Consider the following 13727-nt stretch of genomic DNA (forward strand, 5'->3'; position numbering starts at 1 on the left):
AGCGTTTCAAGCTAAATCAAATGAACTTTTGTAATATGCTTTGATGATTCAGACATTGGATTTTCATGTAGAAGCTGAATATTCTTAGTTGAAATACACTGTAACAGAGATCCAGTATCACATAAGGCAGCTATCCAAGTTAAAACACTGCCTTTGGGGCATCTGGGTGGCTCAGTCAGTAAGCATCTGACTCTTGATTTCAGCTCAGGTCATGATCTCAGGGTTGTAAGATCGAGCCCCACATCAGGCTCCTGCTCAGCATGGAGTCAGCTTGAGATTCTCCCTCTCCCTCTGCTCCTGCCCGCCACCCAGGCTCTCGGAAATAAATAAATAAATAAATAAATAAACAAACAAATAAATAAATAAATAAATAAAATTTGGGGGAAAAAAACACTGCCTTTTAAGTAAAGACAAAGTAAAAACACAAAAGATGTTTCTTTTTTATTTTCAAATGGAGTTTAAGAATTTTGAGTTTTGTCTTAAAAATAAAAAATAAACAAAATGTCCAGAATAGTCTTACTATAAGCCAGTACAGAAATGAAAACTTTTTAATAAAATCATACAAGATTTAAATTTTATAAAAGATTCAAATTAAAATTATCAAATTTTCATCTATGATTTAAATAAAATGAGTTTTTTCAGGGGTTAACCAGCTATAGATTTTTTCAGTCCACATTTAATAAATACATAATTGAGGGGGTGAGGTTTAACAACCTGCTCAAGGTTAACCAACTACTGAAAAGAGAAGCGACTGTTTGAACCCAGGCCCCCCATGAACCACGCTGATACATAAGCAGGGCTGTCAGGGCCCAAAGACTGCAAGGACCTAAGACATCCTCTGTTCAAGAACTGTGGTTACCTGATAACAGAATTTATGAAAGGCTTTCTCTGGAGTCATTTATACACAGCAAGAGGCTGACCAATGCCCACACAATTCAAAGCATAATTCCATAGAGACATAAAAACATGCCACTGTGCTTTTCAGAGAACATATTCTCATTAAAATCATGACTTACATTTTATAGTTATCAAAACAGTAATAATTCCTGATGGCTGTGTGTCTAATACAGCACTTTGTTTTTGTCGATCAACCAAAGTACAAGTTAAAATGAAAGAGACTCATTCTGAAATCTGAATACCTTTCAAACAGGGACACATCATTGAAGGCTCTTGTTCTGAGGTCTTCCCCGAAGGAGAAAAGAGATTTTCATTTCTCTTACTGAAACTGGTAAGACTGGGACCAAAAGGACCAGTAAGCTGAACACAAGCAACAAGCCAGCTTCTAAACAAGGATTTCCAAGTGGTGGTATATGCCACCAGGGCTCCCGAAGGCCCAGTGGGTCCTCTGAACATGCATTTTTAAGAATCCATGTCAGTATCAAGATTTCCAGGATCCCTTCTTGTGGCAGAATCTGCCTTCTGAAGTTGTGCCACTATCGTCAAAATTTGAAGATCTCATTGAACCGACCACAAACTCCAGCTCTCTGGAGTAGCCCCACCTCACATGCTAATCTGTTCAGCATGAATGTTCCATCTTGTAAGTTCAAAAGGAAAGCTTTACCTGCACACGGTGATGGAGCCAGCAGGCATGAGCATGTTATCATTCCTGGCTGCTTGGCTCTGCCCTCATGTGACAAATAGGCAAGGTCCAGATTTATAAGACACTTCCAGACACTCACCCCTGGGACAGATCCAATTTTTGTGGGCCCTAGAGCTTGTACAATATGTAGGCCCACTGAGAAAGAAATTAGGCACAAAAGCAAATATTTAAGAGGTACGTTTGCAAGTGATAAGACTTGAAGCTTAAGCTTCATTAATTATATGGCAAACCCGCCTCTGACCCAACTATACAAAATTGCCAATATTCAACCATTTTGATCTACCAAACTAGCAACTTAGGATAGCTCAATTTGTCACACTGCTGGCACAGGGCTCCTCTCTAGGCTCTGTAGTTCACTCAGAAGAATGTAAGAGCTCACTACTCGTATACGAACTGAGATTCCTACGCTCATTAAAATTAATAATGAAAACTCCTCACTAATAGTGTTTATGGAATGTTAGATAGGGAAAACCTAAGGAAACCATTACGGTCATTATGACTACATTTTCGAAATAATATTTACATAGATGAACAAAAAATATGAAAATGTAAACAAAAATAATTTTTGTATTTGAGTAGTACTACCATGAGTTACTTTCCCTCACGACTAAAGGTTGTTCTATTACCCATATAATTTAAAAGGAAGAAGACGAGGACAAGTGTGAGGAGAAGAGGCAGGGACACAGAAGGAGTGAGAGACCTCACATGTAACTGTGCTGACAATTCATTATGCACTTACCATCTGTCTATACATCAATAACCCGAAACATATCTTAAAATTTATTTCAAGGGATCAAGATAAAAGCCAATTGAATCAACGAGAGACCTCATACTTCTAAAGGTCTTTCTTTTGAGATAACATAGATGTTTGTTAGTAAGGAAGGTCTTGGGATGACCAAAGGCCAACTAAGGTGAACTTACTTTTTGCTTGCCTCACAGACATCTATTATGTTGGAGAAAAGATGGTGACTCTCTGTTTTGGTCATTGTATCACTCAGTTCTTTAGAATTTTTAAACATTCGTATCAAGATCTCCAAGCTGAGTAAATAGGAATGTTCAGAGGATATGACTTCAAAGATAGCCTGGTACAAAGGAAAAAGAAATGTATTATTAACTATGATTGAAGAACTAAATAAAGTTTTCATAATTCTCCTATAAAAACAACATATCTTGAAAAGCACAAAAAAATAAGCATGAAGAAAAATGCATCACCAAACTACTGTCTTTTTTATATAAAGGCGCATTTACCCAAACCTCAAGAGTCACTGCCCACAGTGTAAAAATGAAAAAGTGAAACCATTTAGATGACTTGAGATTGCATCCTGAGGTCATGCTTTGTCAAGGGGTAGAATGTATGGAAGGAAAGCTAGGGCATGTCATAAAATCTCAGTGTGACATTAATTAACCTCTGGGGTCATCACCTCCAGGCCTGTTTTCAAAGTATGCTGCTCTGGGAAATGAAGGATTTATAGACATCACTTGGGATTCCGAGAAAATTTCTCACAAATACATTTCTTTGCTCTCCTCTTATGCGGGCTCCCCTTCTCTGCCTGTACTTTAATCTATCACATTTGTAGTCAATTACAGCAGAGAGTCTGGGTGGAGTAGAAAAGCATGACTGTATCTTCCCTCAAAAGGTTCTTCTCCGCCATAGGAATTCTTTTATATTCAACTCATACAACTGAAAATAATTCTGTTCGTTCAACAAGAAACCCTCTCTGCTCCCGTCAGTATCTCAAGAAGGAGTGAAGGACTCTCTGCAGAAATGTTTGGTGTCAGGCACCCAGTCGTTTGCCTGATAAATGTTCATTAATGATTAAAAAGCCAACCCACATATGTGGATAGGCACCAACGCCCTGTGAAAGGAATCCATCTAACTCCTTAACAAAATCAACTTCAGATTCTCCAAGGATGGCAACACAAGGATTCCTCCTCAGGTAGGGCTGGTAAATATCCTCGCAGGCCTGAGAATCACATCCTTCCTAGAGATCTCCCTGGAACCCTGCCATCATCACCTTGGCCTCTAGGATGCCTCCCCTCAAGCTCTTGGCCCAGGAGGCACAGGAGATTCTCCCGTAAGTCCCTGTGCTATGGCTGAAGCAGGGTGGGAGCAGGCAGGCACAGGCAACTGGATGCCCGGCTGCTGGTAAGTGGGCCCTATTTTATAAGTCAGGTTAATGGTGCTGGTCTTAATGTTCATCTTCCTTTTCAGCATCTATAAGCTTTAAAGGAAGTCTTACTTAAATGTGCCAGTCTAACCTCAGTTGTGCTCCAGGGACTTAAGTGATATAATCATCTAATGAGTAAAGACTAAGAGCATGAAGAGTCTCACTTGACCTGTATCTTGTATAATTCTATTACATTAATACAATTTTCCTGGGAAATGTAGTGCAAACTGAAGACAACTGTCACTTCCTGACTAAAAATAGTGGGTGTCATGTTGTTGATAGATATCGTACCCTGGAATGACAAAATATTTTCAAAAACAAAGGCTTTTGTAATCAAATGCAAAATACTAAGACTTAAACAAAAAGATCGCACGAACTATAGAGAATAGATCACATGAAAAGATGAATAAGTGGTCGTTTAATAGATTTAATGGAATAACTGCTAAAACACCCTACAATGGAGCCATCAACTACTTAAAAGCAAATTGGGTTAAACTTTCTAAAAATAGCTACATAGGAATAGAAATGAATCATAAAGTTAGATTTGCTGCTGTCATTAGTTTTTTCTATATCACTAATCTGGATATTTTCAAAATATAAAGGAAATAAATAGGTTCAAATAGAAAAGGTTTACAAGAACACAAATGTTCAAATGGGGTTAGGACCCTGGAGTTGCTCTTGGATTTATCCACAAACATTATTTATGTCACAACGTTAATAATAAAGAAAAAAAAAGTATCACCTACTGTGATATTTGGACAATAGATTTTTTAAAAGATTTTATTTATTTATTTCCAGAGAGAGAGTGATAGAGAGAGAGAGCCCAAGCAGTGGAAGCAGCAGGCAGAGGGAGAAGCAGGCTCCCCGCTGAGCAGGGAGCCCAACGCGGAACTCAATCCCAGGACCCTGAAATCATAACCTGAGCCAAAGTCAGATGCTTAACCGACTAAGCCACGCAGGCGTCCCAGACAACAGATTTTTTTTTTAATGGTATTTATGAGTGGAATACTATATAGTGGTCTGAATGAATAATCTAGATTAATATACATTAACATGGATAAATCCCAAAAATAATGCTGAATGTCAAAAGTAAACAAAAAATATGTTCAGAATCATCACTTACCTACATTTTGACACTCACATACAGACAACCATATGTACATAAATCTATGTAATATATGATTTAAAAACACAGATTGGGGGGCGCCTGGATGGCTCAGTCGGTTAAGCATCTGCCTTCGGCTCAGATCATGATTCCAGGGTCCTGGGATCAAGTCCTGCATTGGGCTCCCTGCTCAGTGAAGAGTTTGCTTCTCACCCTCCCTCTGCCCCTCCCCACCTGCTCAGGCATTCTCTCTTTCTCTGTTCTCTCTCTCTCTCTCAAATAAATAAATAAAATCTTAAAAAGAAAAAAACACAGATCGGATAGGTACACATCAATTCCTAATTACAGGGAGGAGAGGAAGGGAATGGCACCAAGGCTTCTACTTTATTGAAAGTCCTGTTTTCTTTAAAAAATATGAGGAAAAATTATAAATGTAATACCTTTGTTAATTCTCAGTGATGAGTACACCAATGTTACATACTATTTTGCTTTTTTAAACTTAAAAAAATGACACTATAATGTTGCCTTGTATTTTTATGCTATTTCATGCCAATAAAACAAAAATACAGTGCATGTCGTCTGTGCAACTTATATGCATGTATATACATAAACATAGTAATATGCATCTAACAAGAAAAAAGTGTTTTTCCTTAAACTGCATTTATTTAAATTTCAAGTTGTAAAATCCTATTACTATCTGTTTTATTTTTTATTAAGTAAACCTTTATTTTGGTATAATTTTAGATTTACAGAAATCTTGAAAAGAGGGAACAGAGCTCCTGTTTCCTTCATCCAGCTTCCCCTAACCAGGGCACATGACATAACCACTGTACATTACATTTTATCTGTACACAAATGTACACGCTTTACTCAGATTTCACCAGTTTTCCCTCTAACATTCTGTTTCAATGCAGGATCTAACATCTCTTTCATCTTCAACATATTTCTTCCAGTTTAAATACCTCGACTAGGTGCTTTGTTGTTTAAGCTAAAATGGCATTAAGATATTTTAAAGTTTTCTTTCCCGGGTTCTTATGTGTAGTTTTATTTGACAATGAACACATACCTCTTATGCAAAAGGAACAAAATGAATACGTTTTCAAAGGAAAACACTAAGGCAGTGCACACAGTAGGTGAAAGCACACGTTCTTTGGAGCTTTAAAGTAGAAAACATACCTCCTGTCTCTTTCTTTCCTCCTGGCTAACTGTCTGTGATAATCCACTTCTTTTCACCTAGAGGAAAAAGCAAAATGAAGTTGAGCTCATTTACTTCAATAATTAATTATGGAAGGCATAACTCCATGCCCTTTTAGAAATGAATTATGAGAAATTATGCAAAATGTGTGAATTCAGTACATATTAATTTTTGGGTCCCTCACAGAATATTTAATCACAGTAATAAATTAGCATCGACACAAAAGAACTGCAAAGTGTCTAGAACACTATCCCATCAGGTTGTGCTAATCTGTTCTAGTCTTAGGTCTAGATAACCCTAAAATGCTTATCAAATTAATTTCTCAAATCATGAATGAAGAAATCTAACAATAAGGAAAGTGAAGCCACCCCTCTGAGAGTTTACTGCCCAGGATCGCACACTGAAAAAATAACTTTAATACTATTTTTCACCAAGACTCCATGGAATACCCATGCTTTTCATACAAACCCAATCAAACAAGGAAACAAAGTCCCCTCTGCCCCAATTTCATCATTCTTTTCAACACAATGAAATCTGAAAAAGAAAGGAACGCCTGGGTGGCTCAGTCCATTGAGCACTGGAAGGACTCTTGATTTCTGGTCAGGTCATGATCTCAGGGTCCTGAGATGGAGCCCTGAATCAGGCTCTGCACTCAGCCAGGAGTCTGTTTGAGATTCTCTCTCTCCCTCTCCCTCTGCTTCCCACCCTGGCTCACATTCTCTCTCTCTCTCTCTTTCTCAAAATTAATTAATTGACAAAAAATGTTAAGATGTTAACCAGATATTCTTTGGTGAAGCAAAAGTACCCACAAGAACCAAGAACTAAGAACACAGTACTGTACTGGTGAGTAAAGCCGTTGCACTGAATTACTGCTGAATTACTGCAATCTCTACCTAAATTACCACGCATTTTTTTTTTTAGATTTTATTTATTAATTTGACAGAGAAACAGCCGTGAGAGAGGGAACACAAGCAGGGGGAGTGGGAGAGGAAGAAGCAGGCTCCCAGTGGAGGAGCCCGACGTGGGGCTCGATCCCAGAACGCCGGGATCACACCCTGAGCCTAAGGCAGACGCTTAACGACTGCGCCACCCAGGCGCCCCTACCACACATTTTTGATTACTGCAGTGCCTACCATGATTCAGTTTCGTTTTTTGTTTTAAGATTTTATTTATTTATTTGTCAGAGAGAAAGACAGCAGAAGCAGGGGGAACGACAGGCAGAGAGAGAAGCAGGATCCCCACTGAGCAGGGAGCCTGAGGTAGGACTCCTTCCCAGGACCCCAGCAGGATCATGACCCGAGCCAGAGGCAGACGCCTAACCAACCAGGCGTCCCCCATGACTCAGCTTCAAAGCTAGAGTAGAGGCTGAACCATGAACTCCATGAAGGCAGGGCCTGGTATGTCTTCTGGTATACCTGGCACTGAGTCTGTCACATGAAAGATAATCATGTTTTTCGGCTAAAGATTAAATTAGCAAAAGGCAAGGCATACAGAAAATATTGACCAATTAAATTCTGTGCTTAACAAAAAGAACAGCAAGAAAGGAGAGTCCCCTCCCCTTTTGTGAGAAACTAACAGCAATAAAATTTTAATACAGGGGCGCCTGGGTGGCACAGCGGTTAAGCGTCTGCCTTCAGCTCAGGGCATGATCCCAGCGTTATGGGTTCGAGCCCCACATCAGGCTCCTCCACTGGGAGCCTGCTTCTTCCTCTCCCACTCCCCCTGCTGTGTTCCTTCTCTCGCTGGCTGTCTCTATCTCTGTCGAATAAATAAATAAAATCTTTAAAAAAAAAAATTTTAATACAGGTCTTCAAACATCTGTAAAAAGCACAGCAGTTTGATATCCACCATCCTCCATTTAAAAATAAATACGCTTCCTATAACAGCTGGAGATTATTCTTCTTTCTCCTTAAAAGTCACATTTTTATGTCAATTTTCCCCAAAAATTTCCTAATGTAATTCTGTGTGGTAGGGTATCTTATTAATCACCCTAGCATACTTTGATGCAAAAATACATTTTTCAATTTAATTTTCTAAAATTTCCTGTGATCATTGAGCTTTAAATATAAAAGAGACTCTTCTGGATTATATAATCACCACAATATCATTAATAACCTATGACCAAAATAACACAATAACTTCTGATTTTAATACATCAGGCCCAAAAAGTAAATTTTACTGAGAATGCAACTCTTAGTAAGGTAGGGGAGGGGTTATAGTGGCTTCATTAAAAAAAGCTTCACTGAAGCCAATATTTTAAATTGACCCCCCATATCTTGTACCCCAGTGGTTTGACACTTGGAACAAAGCAACACTAAGATTTGAGATGGGTAGGAGGGACACTTTTAGTAAAATTGCAGAAAGGGCAACTGTGAGAGAGGAGATCAGAAAAAACCCTGGGGTAACACTGAGCAACCGGAGTCTCAGTTTTAGAAAGGAGGATACCTGGAACGTAAAGATCAAAAATGGTATCCTTAAAATGATCCCTGTCCACTTTGCATGGTCTTCATGAATCCCCAGTGGTGTAAACCTTAGTGTGAGGACCTCGGGCGCATAGTGCCCTACATTGTGCTGTCATGGAAATGAAGACACATGTTACGGTCTCTAACCTGACTTTTGGAAGAGGATAGAAAGTAATGCAGTAGTGTAGAAAAAGTCCTAAATCAGTGGTAAAATCAGTGATCATTTACTGAACATTTCCTGCATGCCTGGATGTGTGGTAAGCATTTTATACGCCCTTTCCCATTGAATCCTCCTAAAAACTCACGAAAGTCAATACTAGCCTTATCCCTGAATCAGGTGGGGATAACAAGTGAGGCTTAAGATCTGAGACCACACAGCTAACAGGTAGCAAGGGCCAGATCTGCATCCATGTCTGTCTAACTCCAGAGCTCATAATCTCAATCTCTCTCTTTTTTTTTAAGATTTGTTTATTTGAGAGAGAGAGAGAGAGAGGGAGCAAGGACAGAGGCAGAAGGAGAGAGAGTCCTAAGCAGACTGCACACTGAGAGCAGAGCCCCATGCAGGGCCCGATCCCATGACCCTGAGACTATGACCTGAGCTGAAACCAGGAGTCAGACCCCCAACCAACTGTACCACTCAGGTGCCCCAGGTGGTTGAGGGACCCCTGCTCTCTGTGAGAGGCACCCCATTTCTAGGTTTGGGCAATCATTACTAAAACTCCTTCTAATGCCAGGCCTGTATCAAGTCTCCATATGTTCTTTTTCATCCACCCATATTGTGGAATGTTCTTAGCCTTACCCACCATCCTGACCCGGGGTCAGCCTGTCAGCAAGAATTCACGGCTAAAAAGGCTTCTTCATCCATTTTAATAAGGGAGGAGACCAGCGAGAAGAATGAAACTGGTCAGCACTACTCCCGTTTGGTTAACCCGGAGCAGGAATTTCACAGGATTTCCTTCCTGACACACAGCCCTGGCAGATCGATATCCAGGCGCCATGCCCACAATTTCTGCAGGTGAGATCACCAGCAAGAATTTCCACGCACTGGCCTTGTCATCCAGAACTACTAATGAGTTCAGACCCAGAAATCTTAAGGGAAAGAGAATGAACCATGTGGACTTAGAGGCCTACACAGGTGACAGCTAGTTTACTGAGGGATTAAGAGTACTTTATCCCATTAAGAAGAAAAAAAAATCCCCAGACAAAATAGTTTCTCTTTTGAGGGGGAAAAAAAGTAGTTTTGAAAAAGGCAAAGCGCTCACTCCCAGAATTATCATATTTCATTAATACTAATACAAACAACGATAAAATACTCCTTTAACCAAAAAGTCATCAGTAAGAACCCAGCAACCCATATAAAACTACTGAGACAGAAAAGAAAAAGATTCCAGGGAGCATTCTTGGATCGTAACTAAGAAAACTGAAGTGCAGCCCACTAGAGGAGCCTCAAATTTTGCTACGGACAGTTATGACCCACCAGCCCCTCCTAGCTGGCTGCCAGGCCATGGCTCCAGCGCCTGTCCTTCTCTCTTGGCCCTTCTGTCCCCTGTACAGGGCAGGCTGGACAGCTTCCCCCTCCTGAGCCAAGAGGAATCATGATGTCCACCTGAGACTTCTTTCCACATTCAACTCAAAATTAAGTAGTACCTGGGAGCAGGGGCCTGGATGGAGGAGGTCATGAACAGGCCAGATGCTTTCAGAGACTGAGCAGTTTGGAGAAATGAAACCAAAGAAAGAGAGGGCCCCCATGGAGACTGGTGAAAAGGCAGAGAACAGAATATTAGGGTAGAATGAACACACCGGAGTGAAATATCAATCAGAAAAAAACAAGGAAGGAAAGGAGGGATGGAGGGTGGAAAAGGAAGGGAAAAAAGAAGAATGTGCATCAAGTTTTTAACAGAAAATACCTCTAAGGGCAACCTGGGTGGCTTAGTTGGTTAAGCATCCAGCTCTTGATTTCAGTTCAGGTTATGATCTCAGGGTCGTGAGATCCAGCCCCACGTTGGGCTGTGTGCTGAGCTTGAAGGTTGCTTAAGATTCTCTCTCTGCACCCTCCCCCTCCCTTGTGGACTCTCTCTCAAAAAAAAAAAAAAAAAAAAAGTAAATATCTCTAGAAATTCTCTAATTCAAAAACAGCAAACCTTATCAGTAAACTTAACTCACTGGAAGGCTTAGGCTTTTTTTTTTCCCAAGAAAAAAAATGTGTGAAAAGCATATGTTTATACCTATAGTTTTAAAATTGACCTGCTTTTTGCAGTTTGCACGTTTTTGCTAAGAGAATCTGGAATATTATCAAGTTTATCATGCTGTTTCAAGTTCCTCTTATTTCCATGTGTGGAAAAGAAAAAAAAAAAGTAGTACAGCAGCTTCTAACACCTGATTCCTATTTGCTACCTAAATGAAAAAAATTAAAATTGTACAGGCTCCTTCTATATTTTATTTTTTTTTTAAGATTTTATTCATTTATTTTGACAGAGAGAGACAGCCAGCGAGAGAGGGAACACAAGCAGGGGGAGTGGGAGAGGAAGAAACAGGCTCTTAGCAGAGAAGCCTGATGTGGGGCTCGATCCCAGAACGACGGGATCACGCCCTGAGCCAAAAGCAGACATTTAACGACTGTGCCACCCAGGCGCCCCTCCTTCTATATTTTAAGAACCGATATTTCATATTGGTAACTCTGGCTGAGTACAACTGGGAACACACAGACAGCCAAAGCAACACACCTCTAACGGTCTCTTCTGACTTCACCTGAGCTTTCTTATACCTTGCTGATTTAAATTTTTTATTTAACTATGTCATCACTAAGTGGAGCTGCAAATGTAGTTTAATGAAACACTAAGAACTGGATTCAGTTTGGGGTTCTTGATTTTGTATAATCTAACCAATTCACAAAAGTGTTCAAATCCTACCATGGCAGATTCTAGACTCTAAGGAGAAAGTATGATGCATGTCGTTATCTTCAACGTTTTAAGTGGATAAAAATTAACTCCAATAAAACCGAGAACTGAGCCCACATCTACAGTTTTAACATAAGTTTAAAAATATAAACATATATGTGGCTTATCAAGACAGTGAATGCAGAGAACTCACGGTTACAATAGTTTTTACATTCATCATTACAGATTCTATGTTTATGTATACATGTACTGCAGTAATCAGTATTGAAACTCTTCACTCATGATCTTTGTAACAGATATATTTTGTATATTCAAATGGTATGGAAATTGACAATTGGCTAAAACTAATAAAGAACAGTGTAAGATACTTCATCTATGCATACGATATTGTCTAGTTAGACCTAAAATTTTTGAAATTGATAAAAGGGTAAACTCCCTCAAGTATAAAGCCAAAAGTTAATTATTAGCTACTCCATCTAAAATTCATGCTTGGCTCCTTCTTGATACCTTGCAAGTCTGAGCTTTCTAGACAACTACCCTATGAGGGAATAGAAGAACCTGGAAGTTAATTCCATTCCTGCATTCAGCACAGTTACGGGGATTTTTCACCTTGTGGAGAACTGTGTCAGGACATCCTAAACTTTGTTGATATTCCTTGGCCTTTGATTTCACCGACTGGAATAGGTTATAAGCCAATATGATTCTCTAGGGCCAAAGAGAGTCCCGGTACTGACATTTCTATCTACAGAATAGAGCCAGTCCTCTGTCTGCAGAGGGAGCTGACGTTAATAACACCAGTCTCTCAGCTGACCAGATGGTCATTTTCCATGAGGTATATTTTCAGGCCCTCCATGAGTTACTGTTTCTAGATCAGATGGCTGGCACATTCCTTCCGTGTTTCCCTACCAGCTAGGGAAACCAGAATGGGAGGGCCTCAAATGACTGGCCATCCAAAAAGGCTCAGAAATATAGCTAGTTAAAAATTAGATCAGATATTTATAATCCCTGTGGCTTCATAAAGCACTAATGCACTGGGATATTCAATTTGAGCTAAGACCTTTAAACTTGACAGAGTTTACCCACTTGCTGAAAATCAGCTGGTTATTCACGCTTGTTGGCGATTCCCTATTCATAGGCTTTTTGTTCTCAAGAGTTCAAAAGTGCTAAGGGAATGAATGGCCAAGTAAAATTATACCATGGGACACAATCACTCCCAGGTCTTCTATAGACTTAACATAACCCACATAGCCCCTGAATTACAAATGAGCTAGAGTTCTTTCACTGTAAATAACATGGGAACAGCCGCTCTCCGAGAGTATGTTTCAAGTCCCTAAAATGAAAAATCTGCCAGGATCCAGAAACAGTGTCCTTGTAACCAGGCCTGTAGGCTCTCTGAAGGCCCACCTCATCCACGGCGAAAGATCCTGAGAGATCACTCCACCTAAGCTACGAGCTGCCATAGGACACGAGTCTAAAGGATCAGAGATCTGTGTCACCAAAGATCAGATAAACGAGATCAGGAGGAGGACAGCGTCACACTTTCAGGAGGGGGTGGGTAAATAGATAAAATACCGTTTTTTAAAAATGGAGAGGTACAAGACAACGGCCCATTTAATAAAATCATTTTAAAAATATGTCAACTAACGTGCCAGGGACCCCCTAATTTGTTTGTTCAAAAAACGGATCTCCTCTTTGATCTACAGTAATAATTCTGTAATTCTCGCCAAAGTTCTTGGATCTTAAGAAGCAGCCAGCACTCTTGGCCTCCTGGAGGTAATCTCAGATCTGCAAAATCAATGGCAAACTCAGATAAGGCAGGCCAGGGCTTGAGGCTTTTGCTCCTCTGTGGCCTGCATCACCTTCTACAGACAGAGCCAGGATTCCTGAATGAACCCAAATTATTTCAATACAGATATGAGGCTGAAAGTACAAACCACAAGCAGACAGGTAATTAAAAATACAATTTAGAAGATAAGCATGCCTTACTTCATTGCAACCAGCCCTTACTAGCTAGCTACCCATACTAGCCAATTCCAGATTCAGAGTTCTTGAGGTCCTTTATTTATTTATTTCTCAAACTATCGCTGCATCAAATGCTTACCATGCAGCAGAACCTGTTAACAACCCGGCAACTCCAACTGGCTCCAAACCAATCAGTTACTTAAAACACTATCCCTGTCTCACAGATAAAACACAGAGTCACAGAAAAGTTAAATCATTAGCCCTACTAAGTAGTTAAACTAGGATTCAAACCCAGGCCGGCCTGCTCACCTTCCAGAGGCTGTGAGCTCTTAACCAAC

At 40.0% G+C, this 13727-nt stretch overlaps 1 protein-coding gene across 2 annotated transcripts in view; it reads right to left on the bottom strand.

Annotated features, from left to right (window-relative positions):
* The window catches only part of ARHGEF26 (Rho guanine nucleotide exchange factor 26), a 118696-nt gene that overhangs the window by 85784 nt on the left and 19185 nt on the right, over positions 1-13727 (bottom strand). For both annotated transcript variants that reach the window (XM_019805375.2, XM_002924706.4), the window contains 2 exons: positions 6050-6106; positions 2522-2682 (listed from right to left, as the gene is read on the bottom strand). In XM_019805375.2, coding sequence (XP_019660934.2) covers positions 2522-2682; positions 6050-6106 — 218 coding nt within the window. The remainder of the gene's footprint in view (positions 1-2521; positions 2683-6049; positions 6107-13727) is intronic.

Source organism: Ailuropoda melanoleuca, chromosome 1 (assembly GCF_002007445.2).
Source record: "Ailuropoda melanoleuca isolate Jingjing chromosome 1, ASM200744v2, whole genome shotgun sequence".
Taxonomy (NCBI): Eukaryota; Metazoa; Chordata; class Mammalia; order Carnivora; family Ursidae; genus Ailuropoda; species Ailuropoda melanoleuca.